The sequence below is a fragment of the Salmo salar genome, chromosome ssa05 (assembly GCF_905237065.1).
Source record: "Salmo salar chromosome ssa05, Ssal_v3.1, whole genome shotgun sequence".
In the NCBI taxonomy this organism is placed as follows: Eukaryota; Metazoa; Chordata; class Actinopteri; order Salmoniformes; family Salmonidae; genus Salmo; species Salmo salar.
The window spans coordinates 91,814,590-91,830,084 of NC_059446.1; the positions used below are offsets into that span (position 1 = coordinate 91,814,590).

The following is a 15,495-nucleotide window of genomic DNA, read 5'->3' on the forward strand; positions in this document are numbered from 1 at the left end:
ATGAGACATACAGTATGTGAAGGCTGTAGACAGGAGAACCATGTCATGAGACATACAGTATGTGAAAGCTGTAGACAGGAGAACCACGTCATGAGACATACAGTATGTGAAAGCTGTAGACAGGAGAACCACGTCATGAGACATACAGTATGTGAAGGCTGTAGACAGGAGAACGATGTCATGAGACATACAGTATGTGAAGGCTGTAGACAGGAGAACCATCTCATGAGACATACAGTATGTGAAGGCTGTAGACAGGAGAACGATGTCATGGAGACATACAGTATGTGAAGGCTGTAGACAGGAGAACCATCTCATGAGACATACAGTATGTGAAGGCTGTAGACAGGAGAACCATGTCATGAGACATACAGTATGTGAAGGCTGTAGACAGGAGAACCATGCCAAGACTAAATCAAATCAAATCAAATGTTATTGGTCACATGGTTAGCAGATGTTAATGCGAGTGTAGTGAAATGCTTGTGCTTCTAGTTCCGACCGTGCAGTAATATCTAACAAGTAATCTACCAATTTCGAATAGTTTCCTAAGAACGCGAAGGCGAGGCGGCCATCTCTGTCCTCGCCGGATAACATTGAGTCAAGGTGTCTGAGTCCTAAATGACACCTTATTCCCTGTGTAGTGCACTACTTTAGACCAGGGCCCGGTTCCCTATGTAGTGGACTACTTTGACCAGGGTCCTATTCCCTATATAGAGCACTACTTTAGACCAGGGTCCTATTCCCTATGTAGTGCAGTACTTTAGAAAATGACTTATTCCCTATGTAGTGCACTACTTTAGACCAGGGCCCAAGGTGTTGTGGTTACAGTGCATCCTGGGACTATTCATATCACTTCAAATCAACAAGAAAGGGTTATGTCAGAAAAGTTTTAATGTGGGGATGTACTGAACGAGAGCTTTCTAGCACCTTATGGTTTCAATAGTTTTTATTTCAGCAGTGTTGAAATGTGTGACGCACTGTACAAGAGCCTTTCAATATATACATTGGCGTTTTGATTTGAGAGTCTGAGAAGCATTAGTAAACCATTTCAGCTTCTTGCATCTCAGACACAGATAGAATGACGAACGGAAGAACTCCCTGAAGAGGTCTGGTGAGAAAGAGAGAGAGAGCGAGAGAGAGCGAGAGAGAGCGGAGAGAGAGGGGAGAGAGAGGGGAGAGGTAGTGGGAGAGAGAGGAGAGAGAGAGAGAGAGAGAGAGAGAGAGAGAGAGAGAGAGAGAGAGAGAGAGATTGAGAGAGAGATTGAGTGAGTGAGAGATTGAGAGAGAGATTGAGTGAGTGAGAGATTGAGAGAGAGAGAGAGATTGAGAGAGAGATTGAGAGAGAGAGAGATTGAATTGTTGCAACATCATGTAGGAAGAACTGCTCCCAAATGGCCCTGGTAATGTAGTGTGAAGCAGACATTTCATATCGTTCTATTGCTGTATATCAAATGTCTCACTGAGAGAGAAGCCTGTTATTTCTAATCTTTGGCTTTTATGACAAAAATGGTAATAGCTTTGGGATAATTAAATCAAGACAACACCAATTTCAAATCATAACTTCTTCCTATTCTTCAGTGTTCCCGTGAGGTTGTGTGTATTTCCTGTTGACTATCAGCAGTATCTAGCAGGACAAACCAAATGAAAATGATACTGTATTTCCTGTTGACTCTATCAGCAGTATCTAGCAGGACAAACCAAACGAAAATGATACTGTATTTCCTGTTGACTATCAGCAGTATCTAGCAGGACTGTCACGTTCGTCGTATGGATTAGACCAAAGCGCAGCCGGAATGTGTATATTCATCTTCTTTTATTTTAGAAGGCAACGTGAACACTGAACAAAATAACAAACACCAACGAAGCCAGTCCTGTAAGGCAACACGCTATACACGGAACAACTACCCACAAACACAGTGACAAAAACCCCTTACTTAAATATGGCCTCCAATTAAAAGCAACGGAGAAGAGCTGCTTCTAATTGAAGGCCAAACCAAAAACCCTGAACATAGAAATAGACTAAATAGAACATTGCCCCCCAAAAAAACCGAAACACACTAAACAAACGCCCCCTGCCACGCCCTGACCAAACTACAATAACAAACAACCCCTTTTACTGGTCAGGACGTGACAAGGACAAACCAAATTAAAATGATGCTGTATTTCCTGTTGACTCTATCAGCAGTGTCTAGCAAGACAAAACTTTTCCTTTTCAAAAACTATGATAAAGACGTTTTCAAAAGAATAGTTTTCAGAAAGTGGCTTCCAATAACGCCGCCCAGAGCCCCAATAGAAAGAGCAAGGATCTCCATGAAAGGAAGAAACCCTGAGAGGAACCAGACTCAGATACCAAGGCCATCACCTCCATGAAAGGAAGAAACCCTGAGAGGAACCAGACTCAGATACCAAGGCCATCACCTCCATGAAAGGAAGAAACCCAGAGAGGAACCAGACTCAGATACCAAGGCCATCACCTCCATGAAAGGAAGAAACCCTGAGAGGAACCAGACTCAGATACCAAGGCCATCACCTCCATGAAAGGAAGAAACCCTGAGAGGAACCAGACTCAGATACCAAGGCCATCACCTCCATGAAAGGAAGAAACCCTGAGAGGAACCAGACTCAGATACCAGTAGAGAGGAACACCAGACCACAGTAACATCGGCTGTCAAATGTCACTTTAATTTCCTGATGATTCTACATGTTGAATCCACCCACAGTTCATCAACACCCAGCAGGCGATCGCTAACACACTGCAGACACCCTCTGCTCTCAGCTGTTCCTCTTTCTGGTGTGTTTCAGTTCAGAAGATTACCTGAAAGGAATCATTCATTCATTCATTCATTCATTCATTCATTCATTCATTTATTCGTTCATTTATTCATTCATTTATTTATTCATTCATTCATTCATTCATTTATTCATTCATTCATTTATTCATTCATTCATTCGTTCATTTATTCATTCATTTATTTATTCATTCATTCATTCATTTATTCATTCATTCATTTATTCATTCATTTATTTATTCATTCATTCATTCATTAATTCATTCATTCATTCCTTACCTGATAAAAGCCAGCGATATGACGTAGTCTGAGTGGACAGCGATCAGCCAATCACAGTCTTTGCTGTGCGGGTAGGGGAGGGGGAAGTTGGGAGAGAGGATGAATCCTGATGATCCCGTTACATTACCTCCACAGGGAGCTGGAGAAACACACACACACACACACACACACACACACACACCATGTTCAAAGCATACAGTACAACACAATGTAGGGGTTTTAATATGTCTTGGTTACAGTACTGTTAACCCCTTTAATCATACCGGTGGTTTAATATGTCTTGGTACTGTTAACCCCTTTAATCATACCGGTGGTTTAATATGTCTTGGTACTGTTAACCCCTTTAATCATACCGGTGGTTTAATATGTCTTGGTACTGTTAACCCCTTTAATCATACCGGTGGTTTAATATGTCTTGGTACTGTTAACCCCTTTAATCATACCGGTGGTTTAATATGTCTTGGTACTGTTAACCCCTTTAATCATACCGGTGGTTTAATATGTCTTGGTACTGTTAACCCCTTTAATCATACCGGTGGTTTAATATGTCTTGGTACTGTTAACCCCTTTAATCATACCGGTGGTTTAATATGTCTTGGTCACGGTACTGTTAACCCCTTTAATCATACCGGTGGTTTTAATATGTCTTGGTACTGTTAACCCCTTTAATCATACCGGTGGTTTAATATGTCTTGGTACTGTTAACTCCTTTAATCATACCGGTGGTTTAATATGTCTTGGTACTGTTAACCCCTTTAATCATACCGGTGGTTTAATATGTCTTGGTACTGTTAACTCCTTTAATCATACCGGTGGTTTAATATGTCTTGGTACTGTTAACCCCTTTAATCATACCGGTGGTTTAATATGTCTTGGTACTGTTAACCCCTTTAATCATACCAGTGGTTTAATATGTCTTGGTACTGTCAACCCCTTTAATCATACCGGTGGTTTAATATGTCTTGGTACTGTTAACCCCTTTAATCATACCGGTGGTTTTAATATGTCTTGGTACTGTTAACCCCTTTAATCATACCGGTGGTTTAATATGTCTTGGTACTGTTAACCCCTTTAATCATACCGGTGGTTTAATATGTCTTGGTACTGTTAACCCCTTTAATCATACCGGTGGTTTAATATGTCTTGGTACTGTTAACCCCTTTAATCATACCGGTGGTTTAATATGTCTTGGTACTGTTAACCCCTTTAATCATACCGGTGGTTTAATATGTCTTGGTACTGTTAACCCCTTTAATCATACCGGTGGTTTTAATATGTCTTGGTACTGTTAACCCCTTTAATCATACCGGTGGTTTAATATGTCTTGGTACTGTTAACCCCTTTAATCATACCGGTGGTTTAATATGTCTTGGTACTGTTAACCCCTTTAATCATACCGGTGGTTTAATATGTCTTGGTACTGTTAACCCCTTTAATCATACCGGTGGTTTAATATGTCTTGGTACTGTTAACCCCTTTAATCATACCGGTGGTTTAATATGTCTTGGTACTGTTAACCCCTTTAATCATACCGGTGGTTTAATATGTCTTGGTACTGTTAACCCCTTTAATCATACCGGTGGTTTTAATATGTCTTGGTACTGTTAACCCCTTTAATCATACCGGTGGTTTAATATGTCTTGGTACTGTTAACCCCTTTAATCATACCGGTGGTTTAATATGTCTTGGTACTGTTAACCCCTTTAATCATACCGGTGGTTTAATATGTCTTGGTACTGTTAACCCCTTTAATCATACCGGTGGTTTTCAGACAGAATAATAAAACTAGAAAATATCCCTAGTAGGGTGTAATTTGTACGTGTCACCAATACAGTTAGTAGACTGACCCCTGTTTTATCCCCTGTAGTGTTTCATTAATACAGTTAGTAGGACAGACTGACCCCTGTTATATCCCCTGTAGTGTTTCATTAATACAGTTAGTAGACTGACCCCTGTTATATCCCCTGTAGTGTTTCATTAATACAGTTAGTAGGACAGACTGACCCCTGTTATATCCCCTGTAGTGTTTCATTAATACAGTTAGTAGACTGACCCCTGTTATATCCCCTGTAGTGTTTCATTAATACAGTTAGTAGGACAGACTGAACCCTGTTATATCCCCTGTAGTGTTTCATTAATACAGTTAGTAGACTGACCCCTGTTTTATCCCCTGTAGTGTTTCATTAATACAGTTAGTAGGACAGACTGAACCCTGTTATATCCCCTGTAGTGTTTCATTAATACAGTTAGTAGACTGACCCCTGTTTTATCCCCTGTAGTGTTTCATTAATACAGTTAGTAGGACAGACTGAACCCTGTTATATCCCCTGTAGTGTTTCATTAATACAGTTAGTAGGACAGACTGACCCCTGTTTTATCCCCTGTAGTGTTTCATTAATACAGTTAGTAGGACAGACTGACCCCTGTTTTATCCCCTGTAGTGTTTCATTAATACAGTTAGTAGACTGACCCCTGTTATATCCCCTGTAGTGTTTCATTAATACAGTTAGTAGGACAGACTGACCCCTGTTATATCCCCTGTAGTGTTTCATTAATACAGTTAGTAGGACAGACTGACCCCTGTTATATCCCCTGTAGTGTTTCATTAATACAGTTAGTAGACTGACCCCTGTTTTATCCCCTGTAGTGTTTCATTAATACAGTTAGTAGGACAGACTGACCCCTGTTATATCCCCTGTAGTGTTTCATTAATACAGTTAGTAGACTGACCCCTGTTTTATCCCCTGTAGTGTTTCATTAATACAGTTAGTAGACTGACCCCTGTTATATGCCCTGTAGTGTTTCATTAATACAGTTAGTAGGACAGACTGACCCCTGTTTTATCCCCTGTAGTGTTTCATTAATACAGTTAGTAGGACAGACTGACCCCTGTTTTATCCCCTGTAGTGTTTCATTAATACAGTTAGTAGACTGACCCCTGTTATATCCCCTGTAGTGTTTCATTAATACAGTTAGTAGGACAGACTGACCACTGTTATATCACCTGTAGTGTTTCATTAATACAGTTAGTAGACTGACCCCTGTTATATCCCCTGTAGTGTTTCATTAATACAGTTAGTAGACTGACCCCTGTTATATCCCCTGTAGTGTTTCATTAATACAGTTAGTAGACTGACCCCTGTTATATCCCCTGTAGTGTTTCATTAATACAGTTAGTAGGACAGACTGACCCCTGTTATATCCCCCGTAGTGTTTCATTAATACAGTTAGTAGACTGACCCCTGTTTTATCCCCTGTAGTGTTTCATTAGCAGCAGCCTTTCTCAACCAAATCCTCAGGGATTCACCAAAACTGGGTTGAAAAAGGACCTTTTAAAGCCCCACTATTGCAGAAAGGTGCGCAGAATAAACACAGTTATATTCCTAGTAGTAATATATATATATATATATTATTTTATCATAGATGTTTTTATTTGATTTATCCTTTATTTATCCAGGAAGTCCCAGTGAGGTCAGAAGACCTCTTTTAGAAGGAAGACCTGACATTTAAAGGCTCGCTGATACAGCCTGAGGACAGAATAACTCTCGTCGTGATGTTATACAGAATAACCCCTCCTTCAATTTCCAGGAGCCTGTCTTTCAAACCCCTTCCGATGCAAACAGAACAACCAAAGTTATATTCCCTGTAGCGTTTAATGTACAGCCCCACCAATACAGCTGGGAGGGCTGATAAACCAGTTATATTTAATGTACAGCCCCACCAATACAGCTGGGAGGGCTGATAAACCAGTTATATTTCATGTACAGCCCCACCAATACAGCTGGGAGGGCTGATAAACCAGTTATATTTAATGTACAGCCTCACCAATACAGCTGGGAGGGCTGATAAACCAGTTATATTTAATGTACAGCCCCACCAATACAGCTGGGAGGGCTGATAAACCAGTTATATTTAATGTACAGCCCCACCAATACAGCTGGGAGGGCTGATAAACCAGTTATATTTAATGTACAGCCTCACCAATACAGCTGGGAGGGCTGATAAACCAGTTATATTTAATGTACAGCCCCACCAATACAGCTGGGAGGGCTGATAAACCAGTTATATTTAATGTACAGCCCCACCAATATAGCTGGGAGGGCTGATAAACCAGTTAAATTTAATGTAGATCAGTATAGTGTAGATCAGTATAGTATAGATCAGTATAGTATAGATCAGTATAGTATAGATCAGTATAGTATAGATCAGTACAGTACAGTAGTAAATCCTCACCAATGCAGCTGGGAGGGCTGGGCTGCCAGTAGTATCTGTTGTCCACCTGGATGCAGGTGATCTTGCTCTCTCCCTGCAGCTCATATCCTGGATCACAGGAAAAGGTCACCGTGTCATCTGGTTCTCTCCCCTCTCCGTTACGACTGCCGTTCATAGGCATGCCTGGATCTCTGCAGGCTGTCGCCACTGAACCTGGAGGCACACAGCACATGACATTATACTGCAGCTGAAGGACACACAGCAGACATGACATTATACTGCAGCTGAAGGACACACAGCAGACATGACATTATACTGCAGCTGAAGGACACACAGCAGACATGACATTATACTGCAGCTGAAGGACACACAGCAGACATGACATTATACTGCAGCTGAAGGATACACAGCAGACATGACATTATACTGCAGCTGAAGGACACACAGCAGACATGACATTATACTGCAGCTGAAGGACACACAGCAGACATGACATTATACTGCAGCTGAAGGACACACAGCAGACATGACATTATACTGCAGCTGAAGGACACACAGCAGACATGACATTATACTGCAGCTGAAGGACACACAGCACACGACATTATACTGCAGCTGAAGGACACACAGCAGACGACATTATACTGCAGCTGAAGGATACACAGCAGACATGACATTATACTGCAGCTGAAGGACACACAGCACACGACATTATACTGCAGCTGAAGGACACACAGCAGACATGACATTATACTGCAGCTGAAGGACACACAGCAGACATGACATGACACAACAGCTGAAGGACACACAGCAGACATGACATTATACAACAGCTGAAGGACACACAGCAGACATGACATTATACTACAGCTGAAGGACACACAGCAGACATGACATTATACTGCAGCTGAAGGACACACAGCAGACATGACATTATACTGCAGCTGAAGGACACACAGCAGACATGACATTATACTACAGCTGAAGGACACACAGCAGACATGACATGACACAACAGCTGAAGGACACACAGCAGACATGACATTATACTGCAGCTGAAGGACACACAGCAGACATGACATGACACAACAGCTGAAGGACACACAGCAGACATGACATTATACTGCAGCTGAAGGACACACAGCAGACATGACATGACACAACAGCTGAAGGACACACAGCAGACATGACATGACACAACAGCTGAAGGACACACAGCAGACATGACATGACACAACAGCTGAAAGACACACAGCAGACATGACATTACGCAACAGCTGAAGGACACACAGCAGACATGACATTACACAACAGCTGAAGGACACACAGCAGACATGACATGACACAACAGCTGAAGGACACACTGCAGACATGACATTACACAACAGCTGAAGGACACACTGCAGACATGACATTACACAACAGCTGAAGGACACACAGCAGACATGACATTATACTACAGCTGAAGGACACACAGCAGACATGACATTATACTACAGCTGAAGGATACACAGCAGACATGACATTATACTGCAGCTGAAGGACACACAGCAGACATGACATTATACTGCAGCTGAAGGACACGCAGCAGACATATGAGACCAGTTGGCTTCCCAGTTCATATGAGACCAACTATTACAGAGTTGAAGGTAAATAGAATAAATAAATGCTATTCTTTCTTGTCACTCAAGAAACGGACAGGTATTTTCTTGAAACACTCACTTGAGAAGTCGATGGCGAAGCCAGACTTGGTGATGTAGAAGTCAGTCTGGAACTGAATGGTGACGACGTTGAGGGTGCTGTGAATCCCCTCGGGGGAGCAGGGGAGCCAGACACCTCCCTCAGAGACATCTCATTTTCTGCTGGTCCGTCCCAAACCTCCAGGATGTCGTGAGATGCCTCCGTGTCGAACGCCAGGAACTGGAGGCTTAGGGAGGAAGGGATTTAAATCGGATGAAACATAAACAGATTTGGCCAAGACAACACCAATTTCAAATCATAAATTCTTCATATTCTATTTGTATTCGCTTGAGGTTGTGTGCATTTTCTGTTTACTCTATCGCCTATGTCTGGCAGGACAAACCATGTGAAAACTATTCACATCCTCCATTTGACTGGTGCCAGGAACTGGAGGGCTAGTTGGGAAGGACCGGGATCCGATGAGACAAACCAAGTCCACAGTCAGGCGGCTACAGGCATACAGTACCTCTACAGGCAGTCACCAACTGTGTATTTTGAATCTTTAATTACATGGTTCTGACTAAGTAATAACAATATCTGGAAATGCAGATGGCTATGTTTTGTAATGCACTGATATGTGAGGTAACAGACAAGGATGCCCCATTTAAAAAAAAATTATAATAATTCATTTTAATTTCATGGTAAAAAGGGAGATGAGTACCAGGGTTTTCGTTGTGCAAAATGTGCCGGCGGACAAGGTGACTGGGAAGATTTTAATTTACCGGACATTTTTAGTAAATTATCTGACCCATAATCATTTGGTTGGCGTAACCCATTAGGCTGTCCATCACACGGTACTCAGAATGAATGACAGAAATCATATTTAGATTATGGTAATTCATCTTTATAGAACGTGTAAAACTTCCTGTAATGAAGCTGACCAATAAAACATCACTTTCAAACATTTTCCTAAAATACAATTCGTGGGAAAAACACCATTCTTAACAGCGCACCCTGATGTGAACGGTTTCAAATGTGACAGAGATCTCAGTTATAAACTAAGAAAGAGGGGGAGATCTAAAGATGCATCAACTAGGATGGGTTGCTAATAAGACTAGGATTGTGTCTTTAACTTCTGAACAAATGAAAGAACGCTTATAAAAAAAAAAACAATAGAACAGGAGAGAAATGTTGGTTACAATGGCATATGAGGAAGTCTTTATAAAATAACTGTTTGCGCGTTTCTATGGTCGGATATTGCCAGGAGCAACGAGCTGAGGAGCTGCAGGACCTGGAGCTGTCTGACAAGTGATAATCAGATCAAAATAGGCTCTGTATGCTGTGCTCATGAGATAAATAAGAAACATGATGACTAACGAAAATACACACGCCCCAATTTAATTATACACATGTTGCAAATTAACCTATAGACCGATAAGCATGCCGGTCAAATGTATTTCCATCGACTGATATTTCCAACAATGAATACAAAGCAATGTTTTGCAATGGGATTGTTTTTTTTCTCCCACTCAATTTGGCTTGCAACAATTACTTATCGGCTTTTCTTATTTATTTTTTTAATCAGTCAAAAGCCGGCAATTACCGGCTAAGGGAAACTCTGATGCGTACTGTGCATTATGAATCATAATGAAATAATCAAAGTAAGTAAATATTTGACATGATGTTATCTGAAACAACAGCAGGACTCTTTTGTAAGAAATTAATTTAGAAATTGTTCTGTATGGTACCAGACAAGGGTACCCCAATTTGCCTATTAGTTTTGTGGTAAGAAGATAATATTCAATTCCAATTCTATATTTGAAGTAGCTACCTGACGATGTTGCCAGAGTTGACTGTGATGGTCCAGGTACAGCGCAGGTTGTTGTCGTAAGGAAAGGGATATCCAGGAGACAGGATGCGCCCTGTAGACTCACCTTTGAACCTACCGCCACACTCCGCTGCAGGCACACACACGCACACAGAAACACACACACACACACACACACACCAAAAACAGGTCACTAACAGGTCATCCGACCTTGTCAACATCCAACATCTAAACAACAGAACATTTCCCTTGAGGGAAAATGTATTAAAGAAAATACATGCATACACACCTGCCAGACTTCTCAAATCAGACTATTCCCAGTTATTCAACACAGAGAAAACAAAAACAGAATAGAGATCTGAATACAAATGACTAGCAGTTAGTAAATCCTTGCCTGGAGTAAAGCCCCTTTCTCCTTGTACCTGGTAATGGAATGGTGTGCGGTAGACAACAGTACCTAAAGTACTTAGAAATGCAAAACGTGTTTCGCCTAAATTATGCCTCTTAATGACGCCATTAATTACCTTTAAAAGACTGTCCAGAAAATATAAATGTGCCTGGTCCTGGTCTGTGGGAGAGAGACTCACCACTGCACATATGAATTTCTCAGCTATTGTCCTGGTTATCATCAACATCGCTGACAAACTATCCACATTTCATTATTGGATAAATGACATAATCTAACAACAGAACCATAACAGGTATCGAAGTGGTAAGGAAGCCATCTCATCAACATCTCTCTCTCTCTCTCTCTCTCTCTCTCTCTCTCTCTCTCTCTCTCTCTCTGTCTCTCTCTCTCTCTCTCTCTCTCTCTCTCTCAATTTCAATTTAAGGGGCTTTATTGGCATGGGAAACATATGTGTACATCGCCAAAGCAAGTGAAATAGATAATAAACAAAAGTGAAATAAACAATAAAAATGTACAGTAAACATTACTCTCACAAAAGTTCCAAAAGAATAGAGGCATTTCTATGTAGAGTGTTGTAAGGATGTGCAAATAGTTAAAGTACAGAAGGGAAAATAAATAAACATAAATATAGGTTGTATTAACAATGGTGTTTTTCTTCACTGGTTGCCCTTTTCTTGTGGCAACAGGTCACACATCTTGCTGCTGTGATGGCAGTCTGTGGTATTTCACCCAGTAGATATGGGAGCTTATCAAAATTTGATTTGTTTTCGAATTCTTTGAGGATCTGTGTAATCTGAGGGAAATATGTGTCTCTAATATGGTCCTACATTGGGCAGGAGGTTAGGAAGTGCAGCTCAGTTTCCACCTCATTTTGTGGGCAGTGTGCACATAGCCTGTCTTCTCTTGAGAGCCAGGTCTGCCTACGGCGGCCTTTCTCAATAGCAAGGCTATGCTCACTGAGTCTGTACATAGTCAAAGCTTTCCTTAATTTGGGGTCAGTCATGTTGGTCAGGTATTCTACTCTCTGATTAGGGCCAAATAGCATTGCAGTTTGCTCTGTTTTTTGTAAATTCCTTCCAATTTGTCAAGTAATTATCTTTCTGTTTTCTCATGATTTGGTTGGGTCTAATTGTGTTGCTGTCCTGGGGCTCTGTGGGGTCTGTTTGTGTTTGTGAACAGAGCCCCAGGACCAGCTTGCTTAGGGGACTCTTCTCCAGGTTCATCTCTCTGTAGGTGATGGCTTTGTTATGGAAGGTTTGGTAATCACTTCCTTTTAGGTGGTTGTAGAATTTAACGGCTCTTTTCTGGATTTTGATAATTAGCAGTCCCTCTCTCGTGTTTCTCTCTCTCTCTCTCTGAAGCTCTATCTCTCTCTGTTTTACATACAATAAACTCTCTGTACCTGTTGAAAATGATTTGTTATTCAAGCTGGATAAAAGACTTCCTGTCAAAACAGTGTTAGCTCCAGCTCTTTAAGCCAGACACTGTTAAACAACCAAAAGACTGCATACACAAGAATCCTCTCTCTCTCTCTCTCTCTCTCTCTCTCTCTCTCTCTCTCTCTCTCTCTCTCTCTCTCTCTCTCTCTCTCTCTCTCTCTCTCTCTCTCTCTCTCTCTCTCTCTCTCTCTCTCTCTCTCTCTCTCTCTCTCTCTCTCCCTGTTGAAAACCATTTGTTATTCAAGCTGGATAAAAGACTTCCTATCAGTGAAGTGTTAGCTCCAGCTCTTTAGGCTAGCCACTGTTTAACAACCAAAACACTGCATAAAAAAAGAATACAATAGTAGCTCACAGAACATATTCCTGAATAAATACATGTTAAATAGAGAAACCAAAGCTCCATGGCATTTATAGAGCCATTCTGTAGCTACACCTGCAGAATGTTTATGTCCATTTTTACCATAATCTATCAGCACAAGACACTGCAGACACACTACACCTGCTAGATTCAAGCTAATAACTTGAGCAGTTTGTCCTCCTTGCCTTGCATGGATTGAACCTAATGCAGCAATCTACACATGTAACACTGATCACTGACGGAAGGGATGGAATACGGCAAGTATGGATGATTTGGCTAGACATGCATTAATCAATGAGCTTCTAAAAAGAGACATTTAAATGTTTTCATATCACTCAAAAGGAAGTAAATAATAAAACGTGATGAGTTAATTATTTGAAAACACTACAATGCAATAAAGCAGAAATCTGGCATCGAGACCATTTAACATGAAGAATCAGCTGGCATCACGATCATTTAACATGAAGAATCAGCTGGCATCACGACCATTTAACATGAAGAATCAGCTGGCATCACGACCATTTAACATGAAGAATCAGCTGGCATCACAACCATTTAACATGAAGAATCAGCTGGCATCACGACCATTTAACATAATCAGCTGGCATCACGACCATTTAACATGAAGAATCAACTGGCATCACGACCATTTAACATAAAGAATCAGCTGGCATCACGACCATTTAACATGAAGAATCAGCTGGCATCACAACCATTTAACATGAAGAATCAGCTGGCATCACGACCATTTAACATGAAGAATCAGCTGGCATCACGACCATTTAACATAAAGAATCAGCTGGCATCACGACCATTTAACATGAAGAATCAGCTGGCATCACGACCATTTAACATAATCAGCTGGCATCACGACCATTTAACATGAAGAATCAACTGGCATCACGACCATTTAACATAAAGAATCAACTGGCATCAAGACCATTTAACATGAAGAATCAGCTGGCATCAAGACCATTTAACATAAAGAATCAGCTGGCATCGAGACCATATAACATAAAGAATCAACTGGCATCACGACCATTTAACATGAAGAATCAGCTGGCATCAAGACCATTTAACATAATCAGCTGGCATCACGACCATTTAACATGAAGAATCAGCTGGCATCAAGACCATTTAACATGAAGAATCAGCTGGCATCAAGACCATTTAACATAAAGAATCAACTGGCATCACGACCATTTAACATAATCAGCTGGCATCAAGACCACTTAACATAAAGAATCAGCTGGCATCACCCCCATTCACAAGGATCAATTATTCTGAACAAAACATGAGAGCTATTTGTCTTCTCCAACTAAATGAAAAGCGGAACGTTTTTCCAACAGTCCAATTAAGTGGAAATCATGTAGGACTAAATCCCTGGGATTAACACTGAGCTCAGCAATGTTGACTGTCTGATTGGACTGTATACTAATATGGGCTGCCAGATAAAAGGATGCAGAGAGGGAGAGAGAGAGCGAGAGAGAGAGAGAAAGAGAGAACGAACGAGAGAGAGAGAGAGAGAGAGAGAGAGAGAGAGAGAGAGAGAGAGAGAGAGAGAGAAAGAAGAGAGAGTGAGAGAGAGAGAGAGAGAGATGGATAGAACGAGAGAGAGATGGAAGAGAGAGAGAGAGAGAGAGAGAGAGAGACAGGGAGGGAGGGAGGGAGGGAGGGAGGGAGGGAGGGAGGGAGGGAGGGAGGGAGGGAGGGAGGGAGATGGATAGAACGAGAGAGATAGAGAGAGAGAGCGATTGAAAGAAAGAGGGGGACAAGACAGGATTACCTATGCATGAGGGGAGGTGGTTGTCCCATGCTCTTCTCTCTCGGGTCATGCACTTGAGTATGCCACTTCCGTGCAGGGAATAACCTTGGTCGCAGCCGTACGTGATGGCACTGCCAGCGAAGTGCCCCTGGTCGCTGACTTTGAACCCAAACTGAGGCACCCCGGGATCCTCGCAGTGAGACAGATCAAAACCTGCCAGAGAATTATAGAGTGGAGGAGAAGACAGAGAGGGATAAACAGGTTGTATTATTATGGAGACCATCCTGGAGTTAACACACATTATGGAGACCATCCTAGAGTTAACACACATTATGGAGACCATCCTAGAGTTAACACACATTATGGAGACCATCCTAGAGTTAACACACATTATGGAGACCATCCTAGAGTTAACACACATTATGGAGACCATCCTAGAGTTAACACACATTATGGAGACCATCCTAGAGTTAACACACATTATGGAGACCATCCTAGAGTTAACACACATTATGGAGACCATCCTAGAGTTAACACACATTATGGAGACCATCCTAGAGTTAACACACATTATGGAGACCATCCTAGAGTTAACACACATTATGGAGACCATCCTGGAGTTAACACACATTATGGAGACCATCCTAGAGTTAACACACATTATGGAGACCATCCTAGAGTTAACACACATTATGGAGACCATCCTAGAGTTAACACACATTATGGAGACCATCCT

The 15,495-nt window shown here is 41.4% G+C and overlaps 1 protein-coding gene across 1 annotated transcript in view; it reads right to left on the bottom strand.

Annotated features, from left to right (window-relative positions):
• Window positions 1-15,495, bottom strand: part of LOC106606155 (CUB and sushi domain-containing protein 3) — a 492,730-nt gene that overhangs the window by 257,930 nt on the left and 219,305 nt on the right. Inside the window, 6 exon segments of the mRNA XM_045717778.1 lie at window positions 3,069-3,207; window positions 7,302-7,493; window positions 9,003-9,102; window positions 9,105-9,207; window positions 10,792-10,918; window positions 14,781-14,972. Coding sequence (XP_045573734.1) covers window positions 3,069-3,207; window positions 7,302-7,493; window positions 9,003-9,102; window positions 9,105-9,207; window positions 10,792-10,918; window positions 14,781-14,972 — 853 coding nt within the window.